Source organism: Nelumbo lutea, chromosome 8, assembly GCF_056320005.1.
Source record: "Nelumbo lutea isolate HS-2025 chromosome 8, American lotus-T2T, whole genome shotgun sequence".
NCBI classification, from domain to species: domain Eukaryota; kingdom Viridiplantae; phylum Streptophyta; class Magnoliopsida; order Proteales; family Nelumbonaceae; genus Nelumbo; species Nelumbo lutea.
Window position 1 is genome coordinate 3,490,911 of NC_142691.1, and position 23,653 is coordinate 3,514,563.

General features: G+C 38.7%; 1 protein-coding gene across 2 annotated transcripts; it reads left to right on the forward strand.

The window, feature by feature from the left end:
* Positions 1 to 1,605: 1,605 nt before the first annotated feature.
* Positions 1,606 to 22,065, forward strand: LOC148842229 (developmentally-regulated G protein 2-like). Of its 2 annotated transcripts, none has more exons than XR_016103151.1 (12): positions 1,606 to 1,939; positions 3,378 to 3,468; positions 3,693 to 3,760; positions 7,930 to 8,006; positions 8,351 to 8,531; positions 8,778 to 8,834; positions 10,327 to 10,401; positions 18,083 to 18,202; positions 19,459 to 19,629; positions 20,348 to 20,461; positions 20,576 to 20,741; positions 21,622 to 22,065. XR_016103151.1 is itself a non-coding variant. In XM_088957213.1 (12 exons), exons 2-12 carry the CDS (start codon positions 3,399 to 3,401, stop codon positions 21,715 to 21,717), a joined length of 1,200 nt encoding a protein of 399 aa, XP_088813339.1. In that variant the 5' UTR covers positions 1,606 to 1,939; positions 3,378 to 3,398; the 3' UTR covers positions 21,718 to 22,065. The 2 variants fall into 2 exon arrangements, 1 of the variants encoding a protein (XP_088813339.1); XM_088957213.1 differs by having other exon boundaries at positions 20,571 to 20,741.
* The last annotated feature ends 1,588 nt before the right edge of the window (positions 22,066 to 23,653 follow it).

Below are 23,653 nucleotides of genomic sequence, written 5' to 3' on the forward strand. Positions count from 1 at the left end.
TGTCTTGATGGTAGTGTTATGTTAGTTTCATCCTCCTATTGATCTCTATTTTTCAACCCCAAGTTTCGTGGTAATGTAAGTTGTAACGTGTACATTCGATTGCTAGGAAAAGCTTTGGCTGTTTGGGAGCTGTCTCCTTACACATGACACGTTATCATAAGTCATTTGCAATCAATACTGTTAACCAAACAGACAAAAGTGGGGATGGTCATGCTGAGCTGAGGGAGCTCCCAAACAGCCCAGGCTTCTTTATATATATTTATATAACAAATAGTCAAAGTTTTCCTAACCACCTCCAACAACTCGGCTTACTGATTTGATCATAGGAGATTTATTAAAGCTCGGGATATCACCCTGGTCCTCCGACTTTTGTCTTTTCATGCAGGAATCTTCCAAGCTGCCTCAAGATCGTCCGTGACTTTTGATCTTCGTCAATTATCATTACCCATCTTCAATCCAATAGAGAAAACTTAGGGGGTGTTTAAACGAAACCAACTGCTTCATCAGTACACAAGAGAAAGCCCGAGCCAAGCCTAACACATTTAAGCCCAGGCCCAGAGTAGCTCACACCATGCCTACTCAGGCCTAACCCTATATGCGCTTGAATCGGGCACCAGGCTTTCTTAGCCCAACGAGTATGGACTATCTATATCTATATCTATACAAATATATTAAGTTGAAATGTGTATGTAAGAAGGCAAGAGGATGAGGGAAATGGAAGCTAACAGTATTTTTTGCCATTTTTATATAAATTACAAAAATGCTATTCTTTGCCAACTTTTTCTTTTGTTTTTTTAAATTACAAAAATGCCACTCTCTCCTACCAATTCTCTCTCTCGCTCTCTTGCTTTTTTTTCTTTCAAATTACAAGAATGCCACACTCTCTTTCTCTCTCCAACTGAGGGAGACCTTAGCTCATCATCTTGGCTACTAGGGGACTACAATAAAAGGTAGTTGAGTTCGAGTTGAGCCAAGCTGAGCTCGAACTTCTGAGTTCAAGCTCAAGTCTCTAATTCGAATCGAGCTCGAGCTAGACGACACCTCGACCACTGAGGGAGACCTCGGCTCGACACCTCGGTTACTAAGGGAGATCTCAGCTCAACACCTCGATAGTTGAGGGAGACCTCAGCTCGACATCTTATCAACTAAGGGAGACCTTAGCTTGACACGTCTGCTAGGGAAACCTTAGTTTGACACTTTAACAACTCAGGAAAACCTCAATTTGACACCTCAGCAATTGAGCGAGATCTCAGCTCGGCACCTTCACTTCTTGAAAGACTGCAATCAAAAATAACCGAGCTCAAATTTTTGAGCTTTTGACTCAATTCTTTAATTCGAATAAACTCGAACATGATGATTTATGAGCTACTATACTCATAATATACAAATTACAAATACTCAAGTATCATTATCATTCCAGGCTAGAAATGGGGCCTAGGCCCTATCGATGGTCACTCCTGGCCCTGGTCTGGCTAGATAAGTTTGGCTGCTTTTGAAGCTTCGTATGCATGACACGTTAGCGTGGATTTGGGGTAAAAGAGTAATTATAATTAATATTTTGAATTAAAAAGACAAACAAAGAATAGGTTGGTTAACGTGTCTTGTGTAGAAGACTGTTTTCTCCCATGTAATGGGAGCTTTATGAGTTTATGAGTTTATCCAAATCAAAACATTTGATCAGTGGGATGTAGAATTACGTGGACGGTGGATGATGTAAAGACTACCTTTCTCACTGTAGATTCGGAGTATTACATTTAGATGCATCCGTACAGGTCTCCACTCCAGATTCCAGAGTTCTACCTTGGGGCTGTTTCGAGAACTTTGCGTTCCGGCCGTACCATTGCTAAATCGGGTATATTCCGACGAGCAGCTGAGGGAGTTCCAGCAAACGCGTAGTTCCATCGATATATAGAGAGAGATATACACTGAAGACCAAAAGGTATTTTAAACCTCGTCCTTCGTTTTCCCCATTATCCCGCTTTGATAAATTTCGATTTCGACTAATTATAGTAACTTTCCATTTGGATTTTATCGATCTAACATGGTTCAAATTAGTATTACTATGTTGTTTCGTAATCAAAGCGCGAAATCCAACTTGATATTTTTGACGAATTATGATGTTTATAGGCGCTCAAAATACTTCTGCTTTTAATAATTAGGATTCAAAAGCCTCAAGTTAACTACTGAAAGGGAAGCTTTTTTTTGGTAGAATATCAAAGTTCTAATTGCATGATATGAAATTACTGGTTCTATCACTTTAGAAGAGGTAACATATAGCGGATAATGATAAGGAATGAACATAATTCATGGTTTTATATGTTTATACATAAGTAAGAAAATATATACAGGATGTTCTAGAGGAATATGGGGGATATGCTGTCTGCGTTTGTCCAAAAGGAAAAAAAAAAAATAAAAGGAAAATGAAAAAAAAAAAAGAGAAATGCTGTCTAGCCGTCTGGGTCAAGTAATGTAAATGGAGGAAGCCAGGTTATTGACATGGACCTCTCAATCAGGTTTCAATCTTCTGGGCATGAATGCACTCAAGAAATACAACCTATCTTAATGTACATCCAATGTCTGATGTGTACAACTTTTTATACATTCTATTATAAATTATAGTAGAAGCTTCAGTTCTGAACTCCTATTGCTCTGACATTTTTGGTTGTGTTCCATCTAATAGAAGGGTCTTGTGTCATTGAGGTTAATGCGGCATAGGTATTTCATTATTTCTTCACTCAGAACAACTTACATGATGCCATGCTCTTGTTTTTTGAGGTTGCTGAAGATTTACCAGTCTGACACTAGAGGTTTTTGTCTGTGTCAAAAAGACAGATTGTCATATCTTAACAGTTAAAATGTCTTATGAAATATTTGAGTGGTAATCATTAAAGAGCTTGTATCATGTATCAACCATTTTAGTATTTCACTAGTTATCAGAGCTTAGTTTCTTTTGCTTCTTATTATGTTGTTAATATACAAATAATCTAGATGGATCTGATAAAATTTGACCAAAGTTTATCCATATGACCAAAGATACTATCATCTGAAACAGATATACATTGACTTATCCTATGGTCAAACTCCTTAATGCCTCTACCTTGGGTTATCTTTTTGATCAGCTAATCAGATATTGATTCAAGAAATTTGTACCTTCTACTTTCAATCTAGGGTCATATCCTTTGAATTAATCATTTGTTCATTATGATCCTTGTTTATCTTCTGACCCAAATAAGCAGCTTTTGTTTTGATATCTTGCATATACTGTTTTCTTGGTGTTTATGTTTATAATATTTGTGTGGATATCTCTACTTGTTTGACATGTTTGATTCCATGCTGTTACATAAGTGAAAAATTTAATAAACTTTCTCTATTGGCAGGCATATCTAGGAAGTAGGAAAATGGGTATCATAGAAAAGATAAAAGAAATTGAAGCCGAAATGGCACGGACACAGAAAAACAAAGCAACAGGTTCTTCTCTTGATCCTCCCTGAAAAATTCTCCCTATGCAATTTTGATCTTGCTCAAAGTTCTATTCCAATGCATTTAATATGCCAGATGCATTTGCATTAGATAAATTTCTATAGTTTTCATGCATAATGGACTTCTTCATGGTCTTTCCAATTACTCTATTTTTTCCACTAAGTTGCTCTCTCTAGTACTGAGGCATATGATTGATTTCATTCAATACACAGAATACCACCTTGGACAACTCAAGGCAAAAATTGCAAAGTTAAGGACACAATTGTTGGAGCCTCCAAAGGTGTTCAGATCTCTTTTCCTTTAATTTTATGGTTTATCTTCACATACATGACCAGATATTATTTTTCATTTTTTATATTCATTTAATTTTTCGTTTTGATTGAGAAGTTCCACTTCATTAAAAAATAGAAAGAATAAAAGAATTAGAAAAGAACCAACCAGGAAGTGTTTAATACAGGTAATTTATGAAGGCAAGGGCTCCTTGTATAACTCAGCCTTTTGATTACCATATATGATCATTTCAGATGCATTCTGATTATCCTTTGATCCATTTATTGAAAAGGGAAAGAAGCCATTAAATAAGAAATCAAGTCTTTGTATTCTGTACCAACGAAAATTTTGGTTTATGGTTATTTGAAATTTGGTTAATTTGAGTCTTTTAAAAGTTATTTCTAATTAGTTAATGCCTTAATATTAGGGTTAGTTATCTTAGAGGGTCATAATAGTTTGAAGTATGATGTTATTTTCTTGCAGTCCAAGCTTAAGGGGTCAAAATCTGTCCACTTGACTTGATTCTGGTGTCTAATGACATGTTTTTTTTAATTACCTATCGGATGAGATCAAGATGAAATCTGATGTGTTTTGTCAAAGTCATAGACATCTTAGTAATAGGGTGTAAGTTTGTGATGGAATTAGAAATTTTCTATTTTTAGGTTTATCATAGCATTATCTTTTGTTTATTTAGTTTTAGTATGATTAATGATGTGTTATGAGAGTTGTTTTAGGAGTTGGAGTCCATATATAACTGCTCCTATATGTTATATATAGGTTCCATTGAATTAAATGCAATTTTCTATTGGACATAGAGATCTGGGGAACTAACTGTAAGAAGCAAAGGGTAAAAACAAGGGATTGATGGCAAGGGCTAGCCTAGAAAATGGGGTATATATATTTTCATCATTAATCATATGATTTACCTCCCTTCACGTTGGAAAGCCCACTACCTGATCTGGAAGTTGTAGGACCCCCAATAAGAGGATTGGCACCTGAATTACCTTCTTTCCTCTTGTTGCTTCTCCATATCTACTTGAGTCAGTATCTAAGGGCCATTTAAGAATTGGAACTAGGAGATTTGAAGGAATTATCACCTTCATAATGGGTTGAAACATATCTAAACATAAATTTTCATTCATTAAAAGGTTTTGGGATATTACCTCAAGTTTACATGTGAAAATCTGTTATTTGTATATGCATGTGTATGTAGACATGGATATCACTATCTAAGGTAACTAGGAAACTATTTGACATTGACATTTCAAAATGGCTATTCTTCTTGTGTCAGGCATGCATTTTATATTTATTTTACTTGATAATTTAACACATCTTTGTCTTGGATGCAATGAACATCGAGAGTTATAATAATTTTGTTTTTTGAAAAAGGAAACTGTTATATTCAGAAAGGGAAAAGGGGGGGGGGATGTACAAACAAAACATACAAGACAGCCCAACTAAAGATCTCCCCAGTTAATGGGGCAAAGTGTCTGCACTATACAATAAAATTCTATCCACCCCAGATTTAGTCAAAAGATCCACAGTTGAGTTCAGCTCCCTTGGAATCCATCTAAATTCGCAAAACATTGAGAGTTATAATAATTAGGTGGGTTGGAATTATTCCATAACACTGAAGCTACCAATAAAGATTTTAGACTTTTGAGTTGGAAACTATGGACCTTTGTCTGAATAATGCGAAGTTACCAACAGGGTGCACACCGGATCCACCGGCACAAAGTAGAGAACTTAACCATCCACAAATTTGAACCATGCCTCTGCATTGCAAGGGATGCCTTATGATCAACTTGACTATGAGTAGATAGATATTTTATGAGTTAAATGATAAAAATTCACAATGGATGAATCAGTTTCATGACTTTCATCTTTAACCTAACAGTAACATACCTTCTGTTAAATCAACCGGCCAGGTTATTTAAGTTTATCTTTATCACAGATATGAACTTTTGACCGACTAAGCCAAAGTTACCAATTTGGTGCATACCAGACCCACCAACACAATATTAGAGACCTTAGCCATATATCCACAAGTTCGAATCAATGCCTCCTCATTACAAGGGATGCATTATGACCAACTTGACTACGAGTAGACAGGTATTCTATGAGGTAAATAATAAAAAATGACAATAGATGAATCAGTGTTATCTTTGACCTAATAATAACATCTTTTGTTAAATCAACCAAGTGGGCTATTTAAGTTTATCTTCGTCACAGATGCTATAAACATTGACATTGACAGTAATAATAATTGGGTGGACTGGAATCACCCCATAACTAAGGAGCTACCGATAGAAATGTCAGATTTTTGAGTTGGAAACTATGGACCTTTTCATGATTAAGGTGAAGTTATGGAGAGGGTGCAATCAGACCCAGTGCCTTCTCATTGTAAGAGATCTTTTATGAGCATCTTGACTATGAGTATATTAATACTCTATAAGGTAAATAATAAAAAATAACATCAGATGAATCAGTTTCATACTCGATCTAACAGTAGCATATCTTCTGTTAAACACCTAGCTAGGCTATTTTAAGTTTATCTTCATTACATATGCTATGAACATTGAGGGTTGTAATAATTAGGTGGGCTGGAATCAGCCAATAATTCTGATGCTACCATCAGTGGTGTCACTTTTATGTTGGAAATTATGGACCCTTTTCTGACTAAGGTGCAGTTACCAATAGTATAGACTCACCAATACAATGTAGAGAGCTTAACCATATATCCACAAGTTTGAACCCGTGCCGCCTCATTGCAAAGGATGCTTTATGACCAACTTGACTACAAGTAAATAGGTTCTTTATTGGGTAAATATAAAAAATCACAATAGATGAACCACTTTTATCGTTGACCCAACGGAAATATATCTTCTGTTAAATAAACCAGTTAGGCTATTTAAGATTATCATTGATACAGAATACAGATGCTATGAATATTAAGGGTTATAATAATGTGGCGGACTAGAATCAACCCATAACTATCAATAGAGATGTTAGACTTTTGAGTTGGAAATTATGGACCTTTTTCTGATTAAGGTGAAGCTACCAACACTGTCACATTGTAGATAGCTTAACCATATGTCCACGAGTTGAACCTGTGCCTCTTCTATTCAATTTAATGTTGTTCACATTGATTTATGCTTCTAGATTAAATTTGTTTTCTTTCCCAACAATTATTCACTATTCTTGTAACATAAAAATGTTATTAAAACTAAATTTAAAAGCTATAGTAATATAATTACATGTTACTATTTGTAGGTGTGTTTGCATGTACATAACTCAATTCAGCTATAATCCCAATTATTTGGGGTTGGCTACATGACAGCTACATGAGCTACCCCTCCATTATGCTCTATCAAGAAGACAAGGACTGAACTCTTGCTTATTTATCACTGCAACTGGGTTGCTAGTGCAGCATGTTGTCATCCAGAGAATGCCCTAGCATTTTGCAAAATGATTCAAGGTTTGTATTCATATTGGATTGGGTAAAGATTTTTATTTTCGTTGCCAACCTGACACAACCCTCCCTTATTTAGGCTTGGGTTTCAATGCCTTGATGGCTTGACTTATGTTAGATTCTGACAGCTTTACCTGTATCCATGCAACGTAGCTAACAAGTTTGGAATAAGCTAGGATCACCAAATAGAAACAACATACCATGCTTCCTCTCTCACACAAGTATGATTTAGATAAATCCAATAAATGAACTGTTGTGGAACAAGTAGAAGTTTCTTACCACCATGAACCTGCAAAAATTTCTTAAAGAGAGGGATTTAGGATCTAGCAATTCTGGGCCTGAGATTGATGTAACCTAGCTGTACCCTTAAAAGTCTCCTTCACCCTGCCTGTTTAGTATTGCAAAATCTGGATAACCCGTGTGGGACCTACAGTATTCTTTTCGAGGCTCCTGTGGTGTGGGCAGCAGTTTGTTTAGGCCTTTATGTTGCTTCCTTCTTTTGTTAGTTTGCAAAAAATGTACAATAGTTAGTGTAATCACTTTATATGCTCTTAGTGTTGATATCTTTGATTTTTCTTTTCCTAAATAAGTGTTACAATTCTTGAGTGATTTTCGGATGGTGCTTTTTCTAACATCCTGCATATTGTGATTCATTCATTAATATTCTGTCATTTGGCTTTTATTGCTCTTGAAATTTTGTGAACCAGGGATCTAGTGGAGCTGGGGAAGGTTTTGAAGTTACAAAATTTGGCCATGGACGTGTTGCTCTCATAGGATTTCCAAGGTCTGTCACCTCATTGGAATTAACAATGTGGACATATCAGTCAAATTTCACTTTTAATGGCCACCTGTTCTGCCCTCACTTTGTTGGTTTGAAGGTTTATGAGCATGGGTGGAAAAGTATTTCATGTGAAAAATTTTCTATCATTCTATATCGTAGTAATAAACCTACAAGGCAACAACTGGCCACCCTTTGCAGTGTGATAAAATAGTATGCATCAATATTTCTATTAGTAGCATTCATTTCTTTTTGTTTTTTCTTTGGTCATTAATGAGTTGAAGTTTTGTTAGAGAGACGTGTCATAGTAAATAGATGATGGATTTTGTTGAATGTCTCTTTGGTGGTAGTGTGGGGAAGTCGACACTTCTGACATTGTTAACGGGAACTCATTCAGAAGCTGCATCGTATGAATTTACAACACTTACCTGCATTCCTGGGATTATACATTACAATGATACTAAAATTCAGCTGCTTGACCTTCCTGGAATAATTGAAGGGGCTTCTGAAGGCAAGGGACGGGGTAGGCAGGTAAGCCACCTATAATGTTTCTTCTGTTCTGTGCTTTTGTATTGTTATTTCTTTATCCAATAATATTGTCACAGTGTCATCATGAGTTCATCAAAGAAAGAACTTATGCCCATTATTTTTCTAATTTCATTTCTGAAAAAGGTAGAGTTGATTGTTGAAGGGAGTGATCAGGGGCAGTGGGTGTTGTTACAATTTGTTATATTTGCCAAATGAAACAGAAGGATGAATCCATGGTATATTTCTCAGGTCATTGCGGTTTCCAAGTCATCAGACATTGTATTAATGGTCCTTGATGCCTCAAAAGTGAGTTTCCATTTTGTACTTGTAGTGCTTTTGATACTACTGCTAGTACATGAACTGAAGTTTATACCTGTTTTTTTACTGCCTATTTTTACCTTTTCTCAACTAAGATGGCTGTGGATAGTTGTTATGACAGTTGCTATTTGCTGTTGTTATTGTTGTTTTTTGTTGTTATATTGATCTAGGAGGGGCAAAGGACATGGAGGGGGTGAATCCTGCCCCCAATAATTGTTTTCTTTTCCAGGGGCTTGGTTTTGGTAGGGTGGATTTTTCTAGTCGGTGCACAGCCTGGAAAGTTGAAGTGGTCCTTGGTGTTTTGGTTATATTTCAGTGGTTTCTGTACCATTCTGATATGGAGAGATTTTTGGAGGTATATTTTGCTCATGTTTTTGCTCTTCAGGTTTGGGGTGTATCTGTGCCTGGGTTTTTGTTGTTTGATCGAGGCATTTTAGGCCTCCATCGGGGGGATTTGGGTGTCAAGGGGTATACCTTTATATTGCCCTTATCTTTTTCCCTCTTTGCAAACACATGTTGCATATATTTTTTGTATTTTATATTCAATAATAAATTATATTATTGATGTTCTTGTTGTTGTTTCTCTTTGTTTTGGTGTTGGTTGTAGTGTTAAATTCATTTCTGAGAAACTTTTCAGTGAAAAGTTATTGAAAGGTTTATGGGGTAGTTTGTATTCTTCGGTAAGAACACAACTTTAGGCCTTTCGGTTCTTTTTTTGAACTTAGTTCTCTTTTTGTATCTTCGAACACAGAATAGATGATGTACAGAAATGACATGGGCATTGCACAGTTTCTTGTTGCACAGATTTGGCTTTTTGGTGGCTTGGAGTAATACAATACTTACTTTTCTCAAAAGAAAAAAAAAGATAATTTCCAAGATGGCTTCTAATAGTTTTATATGGACTATATAGTCTATATGCTTGATTCTTCACAATTGATTTGTTTTTGCCTTCTTAAAAGAGGAAAAAAAAAAGAATAGGGAAAAACAGAAAAGAAATCTATACACCACAATGCCACATATAACAATAACTATTGAAAACATAACAAAATATATGCTGGTAAATATGTTGAACCAATGAATTTGTAAGGCCTTTTATCTGTCACTCTCTTTCCTGCTTATTTTTAATATTTCAGATGTTTGGTCCAGATGTTGCCATGTTTGGCTGAATTTGCATTTTTTTTATGTGAATTTAACATTTTGGTTGAAAAGATTAAGATTTATAGAAGTTCAACTGCAACCTTGGAAGCTTTATGATCCAACAAGCCTTCATTTCAGCTGCTGAAGAAAAAAAATATGTATTGCCAAAGTATAAATTATATCATTAACCATTTACACATTCATTATTGGCAACTTGGTTGATGTATGAATTGCCTGTTATATGATGGTATTTTTTGAGTCCTTTTAATTTATCCAAATATTTTCTTTGCTAGTGTTTTCATCTTACCCCACCCTTACTAATTTTGATTGTAACATGTGCTAGAGTGAGGGTCATCGGCAAATATTGACTAGAGAGCTGGAAGCCGTAGGCCTGCGTTTGAACAAGAGACCTCCTCAAGTAAGACTATCCCTTCAAGTTTTTCCCCTGACAGTATGCTCACATTATTATATAATTGCTTTTCTGGGATATTCAGTAATCTCCAGTATTTAGGCTTCATAGATTTATTTATTTATTTTGATAATTGAAATGATTTTATAAAACAACAATAGACAATAGTACAAAGTCCTCAAGGAAAGGTACGAGTTGCAACCTCTCCGGGCTAGTTAAGTACATATTTCCAAATTAATAACAACTTACATAGAAGCACAAAAAAGATCTTCCCTAGAAACCCCTGTTCGACTAAAGCATCAACCAAAGAATTAGCAGACCCACTAACCCATTTTACCTCAACTCTCATATTACTGGTTAACCACTTTACTTTTTCGATGAGATCTTTGTAGCCCCAAATGGTGGTATCCAAGTTTAGGAGCCACCTGGTTACCACCTGAGAGTCCCCTTCAACTAGGAGATGCTCCACCCCAAGCTGGTTGGCAATCTGAATTCCTTGTACTGCAGCAAGGATTTCTGCCCTTGTGGAATCCCCCATTCCCACCGGTCCTGAGAATAGGGAAATTATGTTGCTGTCCTTATTTCTCAGGATACCCCCTATACCTGAAGGCCCGGGGTTGCCTTGGCTACTTCCATCAAAGTTCAGCTTGATGACACCTTCCAAAGGCGGAATCCATTCTGACAGAATTCTATCATTCTTTGTCGAAGCGTTAGCTATTACTAGCCAATTTCTCCACAAATCATCAAAGGAGAAGTCATCAAAGATATCCACAGTTTTCAGCCAATGGATTGCTCTTGTTAGGATACAATCCTTCATTTCATCTAACCCTCTTTCCTTCTCTAAGAAAATTCTTGCATTCCTTTCCTCCCAAAGAGTCCACAAAGTGGCTGCCCTGACACATTTCCACATGACCTTACCTCTTCTAGTGTGCCAAACAAAGACAGATGGGTTGAATAACAATCTTAAATTAGAAGGCAAAGACCACCTACCTCCAAATAAACAAAGGCTCCACCTCCATATAGTTGTAGCAAAGGAACAAGAGATCAGCAAATGGACATAGTCCTCATTCTCGGCCTTACACAAGAAACACCAATTTGGGGAAAGACAAAGTGAGGGTCTCTTTTTTTGTAAGTTTTCCAAAGTATTGATCTTCCCATAGAAGACTTCCCAGCAGAATATAGCAATTTTTGGGGGAATAGGTCACGCCCAAACTTCTTTGACAGGGAATCCTTGGGAAAAGGGGTTAGAACTGAGGGATTTTAGAAAAGAAGAGCAAGTAAAAGTACCTTTTGGAAGAGGAGTCCAAACCCTTTGATTAGAAGAAGTGGGGTCCAAGCAAACGGATTCTAGTAAATGAATTAGCTCAATAACACAATTTGACTCATCATCCCTTAACCCTCTACGAAATTCAAAGTCCCAGTTTAAAGATAAGGGGTTTAATGGGCTCAGGAGAAAAGTTGCAATTGGCTCATGTTTGTGAAGGGAAATGGAATAGAGCAAGGGGAAACAATCTTTGAGGGGTTGAGTACCCACCCAAATATCCTCCTAGAACAGAATAGCATTACCAGAACAAGCATCATACCTGATGAATCTGAGGAAGCGAGGGAGAATACCATGTATAGCCTTCCAAGGTGTAGTAAGGGTAGCTCGGCGAGATATCCCGGAATCCCAACCATTTCCTGCACAACCATGAATGCTTGCCCCCACCTCCTGCCATAATCTCTCTCTCTCTCTCTCTCGGGGCCATCTCCATAGCCACTTCCCAAGAAGGGCTACATTCTTTAGCACTATGTTCCCTATCCCTAAACCCCCTTCTTCCTTTGGTTTGTTAACTATCTCCCATTTGATCAAGTGATCCTTTTTCACCTCTCCTGGTTCCCGTAGAAAGTCCCTCATTCTCTTCTCCAGTTTCTTAGCCTCCCTTGGAGGAATCTTGAACACAGAAAGGAAGTAGGTTGGAAGGTTGGCAAGTGTAGCCTTAATTAAAGTCAGCCTACCCCCTATTGAAATGTAATTCTTTTTCCAAGCCGCCAAGCACTTATCAAATTTCTCCACAATAGGGGCCCATAAACTACTTTCTTTAGGGTTGGCTCCTAAGGGTAGCCCTAAGTATGTCAAAGACCAAGAAGAAATATTGCAACCTAAGCATTTTGCAATGGATTCAATCTCCCTATTCTCCAAGTTTACTCCAGCCACACAACTTTTATCAAAATTTACCTTCAAGTTAGAGTCCCTCTCAGAAGTGCTTATTAAAATCTTAAGGTTCTCCACTTTGCTCAACTCAATCCCTTCATAAAAAATAACATTATCATCAGCAAACTGAAGGTGAGTTACTGGAATGCCTCTGCTTCCTATTCTCCATCCCTTTATTTGGCCCTCCTCATCTGCTTTGGAGATCATCCTACTAAAGACATTAGCAACAAGTATAAAGAGGAAAGGGGAGAGTGGATCCCCTTGTCTTAAGCCTCTATTGGTTGGAAAAAAGTCCTTAACCATCCCATTCACCAATACTGAATAACGACAAGAGTTTAAGCATCATCTTATCCAATTACGCCATTTATCCCCAAATCCACGTCTTCTCGACATCTCCGGTAGGAAATTCCAATCCACTAAGTCATAGGCTTTCTCCAAGTCTAGTTTGCAAACAAATCCTTTCCTGCCCAATCTCCTTAACTCTTCCACACCCTCGTTTGCAATAAGGATCTGATCTGTAATTTGTCTATCCTGTATAAAGGCTCCTTGTGCTTGGCTAACAAGAGAGGGGAGAACTACTTTGAGCCTCCTAGAGAGCACTTTTGCTAGAATCTTATAGATGCTTGTCACCAGGCTAATTGGCTGAAAATCTTTGGGGTGTTTGGCATCATTCTTTTTGGGAATTAAGGCTATAAAGGTGGCATTGATTCCAGGACTCACAAAATTTTTATCCTCAAATTCTCTAAATACTTCAATTAAGTCTTCTTTGACTATGTCCCAACAGTCCTGATAAAATGCCATTGTAAATCCGTTAGGACCCGGTGCATTAGCCCTATCCATAGAAAAAACAGCTTGTTTAATTTCCTCTTCCTCAATCATTCTTTCTAGCCATCCCTTATCTGTTTGGTTCAAAGTTGGCCAATTCTCCTCCCCTACTATTAACCGATTTTCTAAGGGTCTTTGAAATATGGATTTGAAGTGATCCACAATCCTACTGGCAATCTCCTCTTGAGAGGTTATCTCCACACCATCAACCTCAAGCTTTAGTATCAAAATTTTCCTCCTCCCATTAGCCAAATCATGAAAAAACTTGGTATTCCCATCCCCTTCCTTGATCCACTTATGTCTGGATTTTTGTCTCCAAGAGATCTCCTCCCTCAACAAAGTCTCCTCTAACTCCTTTTTCAGTTTCCTCCTCATTTCTCTGTCTTGCTCATCCATCATCCCTTGGGATTCTTTTGCATCTAACTCCTTAATCTGAACCAATAATCTACCTTTTACCTCCTCCACTCTTCCAAATTGAACCTTATTCCATTCTTTTATTTTGCCTCTCAACCTTTTTAATTTTTTTGTGGAATCTAACCCCATCCCATTTCACTTCTCTCAACTCTTCACTCCACCATTCCTTAACCTTAGGCAAGAAGTCTGGGTGTGTCAGCCACATATTTTCAAACCTGAATGGTCTAGGTCCATTACCAAGAGGTTCTTGTCCTACTTCTATAGGGTAGTGATCAGAGGTTATCCTAGGTAGGGACTTAGCCACCAAACCTCTCCAGTGGCTCTCCCAACCCTCATTAAATAGGAATCTGTCAAGCTTTGAGCAGATTGGGTTTTCTTGGAAGTTGGACCAAGTGTAGGTAGCCTGTAGTAGAGGAAGCTCCCGTAACTCACAGGAATTTATGAAGTCATTGAACTTCCTCATACTAGTTGTAATGGCCTGCTTAGGATTATTTGACTCATTTGTGAATCTTATTGCATTAAAATCACCCCTCAAACACCAAGGACCTTCCCACAAACCTTGAATCCCATGAAGCTCCTCCTAGAACTCATTCCTCTCTCTGTGATTATTTGGACCATACACATTTGTTAGCACCCAAGTAAATCCATCTTCCACCATTCTGAATTTTAGGGATACAGTGGAGTTTCCTATTAGCTTCTCTACTGGTTCTCCGAAGTCCTCCCTCCACAAAGTTACCATTCCCCCCGAGTCTCCCCATGACGGAGCTGAGCACCATCTTACCCCTCATATTTTCCAGATCTCCTTGACCCACCTTCTATCCAGTTCAACTAATTTTGTCTCCTGCAACATCACAACATCAGGTCTTTCTCTTCTAAGTGGCTCCTTAATCGATCTCCTTTTTCTGGCACTACCCAAACCCCTTACATTCCAGCTTATTATCTTCATTACCTCTCAAGAATTTATCCCTCCAGTAAAGCGTTCCTTCATTTAGGACCCTTCTTTCTTTCCCCTCTACCACTGAACTTGATATCCCCTTCGATGTCCATTATTAGTCTCTCTACTTCAGACTGTTTCTTCTTTTTCCTACCCTTGTTTCCCACTGACTTCCTATTCTGCCCTTTATTTCCTAATTCCTGCCCCAATCTATTGGTTCTTGCCTCTGATTCAGGATTTTTTGGAGCCACCTCTATCATTTCCTCCTTCTGTTTATATTCCTCCACCAGGGCACAAATCTGCTCCCAAATCCATTTTAACTCCTCTTGTTTCCTTTCTAACAACCCAACTCTCTTCTCTGGTCGGACTCCATCATTATCAATGGCCACTTCCCTACTACCAGTTGGTTGGTCTGGTCGGGATTCCAAGACATCTGTTACAGGCAGAGAACCCAAGTTAGTATCTAAAACCAAATGGACAAGCTTACCTGGAATTAGCATAGATGGTTGCATGTGGACCGACTGTTGGGTATCAATTCTTGGAGTTAGGACTAGGCCCTTCCCCTTTTCCGGACTCAGCTGTGGAAGCGGACTAAGTACAACCAATACTTCCTCACCCTCTACAGTCAAAGAATCTTCACTTCTCTTTCCCTCTGCGTGAATCCTTAGGTAAGGCTCCAAGTTTGATTCCTGTCTCTCTGGCCTGATGTCCTGACTAGGCTGCACATATGGGATGGACTTGTTTATTGGCTGGGATGCACTCTGCCTTACCTCTTTCAGTGTTCCCAACTCCACCTGTCTTTTGTATGGCATACCCAGTTTGGGAAAGATATGTTCCCCGCTGCTAAGGCTCACTCTTCTTTGCGTTTTGATAGTGCCAGAATCTTGCGGATCCGTCTCCTCCTCTAGGAATAACAGTTCAGTGTTTAGTCTACCCTCTTCCAATATATCTCTTGGCTTTTGGAGGTCGATACTTCCCAAGCTAGCGGTTTCTTCAAAATCTGAAACGGAATCAGCAAGTTCTTCATCGTCTGTCAATCTTTCCGAATTAGAGTCGAAGACCTCACTGCTCTTCACACTCCTGGGGTTACGACGATCCTGTACCTTATGCGGAAACTTCTTCGAGGGTCTCCACTGTAACGAGCTGGAGACCTTTGCTGAACTATCTTCTTCATCTAAGTAATCACTGTCTTCAACAAGGTCTAGATCCCGCCGTTTTATGCTTCTAGGGTTCCGCCTATCCAGGGATAAATGGTTTACCTTCTTGGTCGGAATCCATTGTAGTGATGAAGTGACCGAATCTGCAACTGGCGCGCGGATATGAGAGGAGTAGATAAAAGGAGAAGAAATAGATGGTTTTTACCATCTATTGGAGGCTCCCCCTTCCCAAACACGTGTAACTTAAGTGAGTCACATGCCCTCTTTAAGTGAGGTTCGATTTAGGCCGACTTAAGTTGAGGACATGGCCCACCCTTGGTTTCTTTAACAGGCCCAACAATTTTTTGAGGCTCACGCGTGCTTACTTGCATTGGCACGTGAGGCTTTATCACTTCACACTCAGTGCCTGGGACACCTGGCTCAAGTTCACCCTTTTTGGTTCGAACTGGTCTGAAACCTTTAATCTTCCTTCATAACTTGAATTTAAAACCTCCTTTAACCATCTGAGCATAAGATTTACTGCACTCCCTTCTGATAGCTTGCACTCCACGTAGTTGACCACCCATCTGCCCCTTCTCTTTTAAAGTCTCCAGTTTTTGCTTACCCAAATCGGTGAAAGACTGATCAACCTTTGAGATTACCAATCTCCTTGTTCCAGATAGGGCATCTTCTTCTACCTTCTCATCCCCTTCCTTGCGAGCCTCCCTCCACAGTGTAGCTTCTATGGAGGAGGCCAGCCAAACTGAGTAGAAGCAACCTTCCACGTTTATCTCCACTTTTATGGGTATGTCTTCTGGTTTCACTCTGTTCAATAGAAGAGCTGCTGATCGAAGGTCCCCCCAAAAGGCTCTGGCAAGATTACCACCACATAACAGTGCAGTGGATGCAGCCACTTCCTGTTTCCACAAATGAAAGGGCAGACCAAGAACTCGTACCACCACCCCGTCCTCAGTGAAGAACTCTTTAGAGTTAGATGAAAAGTTTCACTTAGAGATTGTAATCACACCGTATTCAGATTGAAAACTGATAGCTGAGAGCTCTAACTTATCTTCAGTCAGATCAAGCACCGCTTTACTGTTCTCAAAAGGTGTTAGAATAAACACCCCTTTTAACTTCAGCTGTAATACGAGCAGGTCTGCAACTCTCCTCCAGTTGCTAACCGGATTTTTAACTTGAACCACATACTTATCTTCCCATTCTTCTCTCCTGGAATAGCCAACCAGCCTGTTCTGTCCAAAGGCTAGTAGCTCTTGGACCTGGTCTTCATTTTCAATTGAAAGTTTGATGGTTTTACCATTCTCCTTAGTAGATCCAAACGCAAGGTTTCCAGGTGGTTGTTAAACTCTTCCAGTATTCCATTGATTTTCTTCCATCCAAGTCCCTGTCTACCTTCAGGAAAGCAGACTAGTTGCCTCCTTCCTTTCCCGAAATATTCAGAAAGAGCTAAGTAACCCCCTTTACTGTTTTTTCTGCATTCTACAACATACCTCTTCCCTTCTTGAGTTCTCCATTCCTTCCAGTTTCTTTGTTTACCTTTGAGGCATGCTTCATTCACATACTCCCTGAACCATTTAATCACTTCCATACCTTGCAACAGCACTGTGGCCTTCTTCCCTTCCCTAATCTTCAAGCTTGCCCCTCCTTTGTTTTTCAGTTCTTCAAGCAGAAACTCCTTGGATTCAAACTTCAGCATTCTCCTCCATCGTCCTGCAGTCACAAACCCATCCATAGTGCCTCCTTGTCAGTTTCAGGGCTTTCCAACAGAAGAAAATGGATCAGGCCTCATAGATTTCTTATAAATTAATATTATTAATTTGATTTGTAACTTTTTATTTCTTGTAAAAAAAAAGTATACTTAGTCATTATGTTTGTACTAGATCTCAGACTGGTAGAACCTTGCAATCTGTTAAATGATTCCTGGATGTGTTTGATGTTGGAGATAATACATGTATTTTTTTTTCTTTCTTTTGATTCCTTCTTCATTCTTTATTCTAATTTTCCTTTTCTGTGTGTGGCATGTGTGTCTGCCCTTGGGGAGGGGACTTGTAAGGGACAATGAACCCACACATGATTAGGCAACTGATCAAAGTATTTGACTCTTGCCGGCAAAAGAATATTATATCAATGTCTACCTTTTAAGCTCTTTGTGTTCCATTTGACTTGCAGATATACTTCAAGAAGAAAAAGACTGGGGGCATTTCTTTCAACAGCACAGTTCTTCTGACTCATGTGGATGAGAAGCTTTGCTATCAAATTCTACATGAGTACAAGATACATAATGCAGAGGTACCTTTTACTTACAACCCTGTTATATCTGTTTGTGCAGACATTCAGAGAAATGACTTGCAGGAAAATGTTAACCAAATGAAGTAGAAGAAACATAAGGTGGACTAATTGCTTCTTTGGTTTGACCATTACAAAATGAAGTGGAATAGAAGCATATTGATAGGAAAATCATTAAAAAGAAAATAGGTATTATTATGGATTAATTATTTTGTTTGCTTTATTCCTTTTCTCTTTTTTCCCCAACACTGTTAAAGAGAATAGTGGATAGAGAATTGATAGGAAAATCATTAAAAGGAAACTAGGTATTAATATGGATTAATTATTTTGTTTGCCTTATTCCTTTTCTCTTTTTTCCCCAACACTGTTAAAGAGAATAGAGGATAGAAAAAAACTTGTGATATCATTTAAAGAAAATGCAGAAAACTGTATGAAAGGAGGTGAATGATACATGTATAGCACTTAGATATGCCTATGGTTCCTCATGGTTTTTGCCTCTAACAATGGATTAATGACATATAGCCATACGGGGTATTTAATGTTTTGATATCTAGTGCAATCTTTACCAAAAATTTTGTGCTAGAAAACTCCAGTCATATACCCCTTCTAAAACCATTCTTAGCTGAAGTACTGGGAACACCGATTATCTAACCAACCTATGGCATGGCCACATGGGATAAGAAAACACCATTCTTAGCCAAGTACTGGGAACATTGACTGGCTAACCTATTGACATGGGGTAAGCAAAGAAATGTGGGGATTTGCAATGTTGCATGAATCTAAAGAAATTCAAAAAAAAAAAAAAGAAAAAGAAGGGAAAATCAAGTGAAATAGGAGTCTTTGTTATGGTGTTTCACAAAGCCTTGTTCCAACTATGTAGTTTTGAATTTATCATCTCTTTAATAGTCCTTTTCAAAACTTTTGACAAGAGATCTCCATGCGGTCTTGCATGGCAATTTAGTTGGCCAATGCCTTTTTGTGTGAACAGTGGTGCAAGGCAAGGTAAAAATAATTAATATAAATGAAAAAGAGTTGGCAGATAGAATCCTGCAAGGACGCTTTGATCCTATTATAGCTAAGATGGCAATATGCTGAACTTTTACATGAGATTATTTGCATCTAATTCTTCTATGATTTTCTTTCACATGCTATTTCTAACCCTAATATCTTAATATGCTTTATCAGTATGATATCATGTGATATTTTACTGCATACCTCAAAGAAAAAGTTATGTTCCATGCTGAATAATTTTCTTCTAGGTATTATTCCGTGAGGATGCAACTGTTGATGATCTCATAGATGTCATTGAGGGGAATCGTAAATACATGAAGTGTATATATGTCTACAACAAGATAGATGTTATTGGTGTTGATGACGTGGACAAACTAGCACGGCAGCCAAATTCTGTTGTCATTAGCTGCAATTTGAAGGCAAGTTCTGCATTTCTACTTTCTTTTTCCTATGAATGAGAAACTGATGAATCAAATGTTGGTTTCAATGTGGAACCTTTTTGATGGCTGAGTTGATTATAGGGGTGCAACTTGGGCAGGCTTAGGTACCCAACTTGTGCCCCTAGTTGATTATGACAGGTCCTAGTTGACTCCATTATATAATTTTTTTTCAGTTACCAGACAAGTTGGTTATGCAAATGGTGTGTTAGGGTTTGTCCCTATACATATATGAATTGTTTCTTCTCCTGATTCAAAAGAACTATTTTGACTCTGGAAGTGCCTATTGGAGTCCAGAACAGTTTTAAGAGAACCTGTGATCCATATAGAATTTCCACTTTAAGTGCATTACTTCATAAGCGTAGAGATGCAGCAGTTTCTAGCTAATATTTATTGTATTTGTTTATTTCTTATCTCTTTTCATTTGCTGTTTATACTGTTTTATACTGGTACACAGGTGGCATGGTATTATGGTCATTGTACATATATTAAAGAATCATAGTATAAGAACTAATAGTGTGGGGCAGCAGCCTTTTTTCGTTTTTCCTGCTCCCCTTTTCTTTCTTTCTCTTTCCTGTTGTTTCTCTTATATTCTATTTCTTTTCTGTTTTCTTTGATTCCTTTTATCAGCAAAGGGATATTCTTCTGTTATGTCCTTGTCAAGTTGAAGCATTAACATGAATGTTTGTTCCGGTTACAGCTGAATTTGGACAGACTGCTTGCAAAGATGTGGGAGGAAATGGGGCTTGTAAGAATTTATACAAAGCCACAGGGGCAACAACCTGATTTCACAGATCCAGTGGTTCTCTCTGTGGTAAGTCGCACATTCTTCCATCTTTCCCTGTATATGCTACCTAGGGCACATATATTTATGCTTGGATTTTTTTCCTTTTGACTCGGGTTATTGTGCTGCCTAATTTTAGGACAGAGGTGGCTGCACTGTAGAGGACTTCTGTAATCACATACACAGGAATCTGGTGAAGGATGTAAAGTACGTGCTGGTCTGGGGAACAAGTGCAAGGCACTACCCACAGCATTGTGGTCTTGCTCATGTTCTCCATGATGAGGATGTAGTCCAGATTGTGAAGAAAAAGGTACAGAAACTGCTTATTGTTAGTGGAGCTCCTGTTTTGTGTTTATTCTTTCAGTTCCATTGGGAGCAAATTGCTTCATCTTGACGTTGCAACCTTAGTCTACCCTAGTTTCTGCCACATGGGGAAATTGTATGACTAATTCAAACCATCCATCGTATTGGGACCCTTTTGATTGGCTATGTGTTCTCCAGTCAACATCAGTCCTATACTCCATTTCTTGGATCTTTCCTGGGTGGCCTAACCTTGAAAGTATCTTTCTTGCTTTCTTCCTTCTTTTTTTAATTCAAGAAAACCACAAAGAATGGCTTAGTTCAGTGGCTTTTAGGCTGAATGGGAATGGAGGAAGGAACATGTGGTGCTCTTTTGATTGGCTATGTGTTCTCCGGTCAACATCAGTCCTATACTCCATTTCTTGGATCTTTCCTGGGTGGCCTATCCTTGAAAGTATCTTTCTTGCTTTCTTCTTTTTTTTTTTTTTTTTTAATTCAAGAAAACCACAAAGAAAGACTTAGTTAAGTGGCTTTTAGGCTGAATGGGAGTGGAGAAAGGAACATGTGGTGCTCTTTTGGTCTGTCATTTATGCTACAATGTGCAGGGCTGGTCTCTACTGGTCAACTTGCTATTGATGCAGTAAAGTTATGCAGGATAGAGTGATACACATACAAGTCATATGGGGTAAAGAGGTTGACTGCATTGTGGTGTGAAAAACAGATCATAATAGTTATTCTATTTAGAACTTAAAGAAGCTGTTGGACTGGGAACATGTTTTGGTTAGAAGTTTCACAATTTGCCCTACCTAACCGTTTTTATGTGGCTTTTCATTTTTATGCACCCTATGGGAAATCAAGGGAAGCTAATATTTGCACAATATATTCTTCAGGAGAAGGAAGATGGGGGGAGAGGTCGGTTCAAGTCACATTCAACAGCCCCGGCCCGAATATCTGACAGAGAAAAGAAGGCCCCGTTGAAGACATGAGTACGTCAACAAAATGTGCAAATTGGGATTTTATCTCCAGCATTTTGCTCGGCGTCAAAGAATGAGTGGTTAAGAGTATAATTTATTTGCAAGTCATGTTGCATTATGAAATTATTTGGTATGCTTCATGCTGTCCATCTTGAAATGAACATCATTCAAACAGGTTCATGTCAGGTTCGCCATTCATTCTTTTGTTAGGACATTCATCTAAACTTTTACGAATTATTGTTTGGGGGGCTGCCAATCTGGTAACTATATTCTACATTTCTATTATGTACCTTCAAGGACTGCTCCACATGTTGTCGACCCTCACAGAAGTATTATCTGGGTAAGTACTTCATATTTCAAGAGCGTCAGTTCTACTTTTTAGCTAGTAAGAGGATTTGCATGTTTTATTAGCAAGAAGCCTACAGGGCTGGAACTAAAAGAACCGATATCATTATGAGCAATGCCAGCCATAGGGCAAGGCAATTCACTTGCAGACAACGCTATGCAAATGTCGTTGTAACTGACTTGCTCTACTTTTTTTATTGTTTTAAAGTCAAGGCGACGAGCGGGGTGACTGTAAACGAACGCCCACAAAATTATCCGGGATAAATTTGTACTGAGCATTTGGTAGAGGTGTAAAATCGAACTGGGGTAAACTTTACACCCTGGTTCGATTTTGCAGGCATTTGGTAAACATGTAATTTTACATCTAAAATCAGTGTAAAATTATATTTTACAGTTGAATTACATCGATAATCGATGTAATAACATCTCTCTCTCTCACACTCACACACACCTCTCTCTTTTATTCTTCTTTCTTCCTCCCATCCAGTCAAGCACTTTCGGCTTGGCATTATCCACGTTGGCAGGTGTAACCCTGTAGCCCACACGTACCCAACCAGAACAGCAGTGCGAACAAGTTCAAAGCTGCCAAAGTGATGGCGATGCCGGCTACCCCTAATTGGAGGTGATACACCAAGAGGAAGCCTGGGTACGAGGAATATCACCCTGGCCAATGACACTAAGGTGAGTGGGTGGGTTAATCCCTGCGCCCGGAGATAAATGCGGACTGGATGCAGGAAGGAATTGGTGAGGAGGTCCGGAAGAGAATAGAAGATAGATCTGAGCGAGAATTGTGATTTCAGGATCCTGGTGTAAACAAAGAAGCAACTTGGACATGCTGAGCCAGAGAAGAGAGATGGGAATTGAGGAGAAGAGTAGAAAAATTACGGAGCGATGAAGGGTAAGGGCCAGAAGCTTGGGATGCTGAGCTCCAAATGCTTGCACACATAGAGGTTCCATGCCTAGTGCTAGACTGGAAAGGACAGAGTAAACGGTGATATTGGCGAAGGCTATGGCAAGGGAGCCAGCAGCAAGTTGTATATCACCGAGGTGGCCCAGGAAGAGCATGGAGAGGATAGAGCGTGAGTAGAGGAGGACAGGATGAGACTTGTTCAGTGTAGAGACGATGTCTATGGACGCTTGCCAGATATACTTGTATGCCGATGGTTTTATACCGTTTTGCCAAACGCACAAGAGTATAAAACATGCATTCGGCCGGTTTGTTTTTACTCTGATACATTTGAGCGTTTTTTATTTTCACTGATAGAATTTTGTATTTACATCACTTCCAAAGACAGCCGAAAGTAATCACAATTATACCGCAACCAGAACCATTTCAACCATTCATTTAAGAGTCTGACGAACGGATGGAAATTGGAAAACATGATATGGCTTATATGGGCAACCTGCTATTTAGATGGATATGCCCGTAAGTTGATCGGATTGGTTGAAATTTAGAGTTTGTACAGTCCACGACCACGGTCTGAAGCAACCAGACCACTTGACCAGATATGGCGCTGCATGCGGCGTCATCCCATTCCCAAGTTTCTAATCCAACCTCGTTCGTTCTTTAAATTTTATGGCCAAGAAATTACCTCGCCCAGGG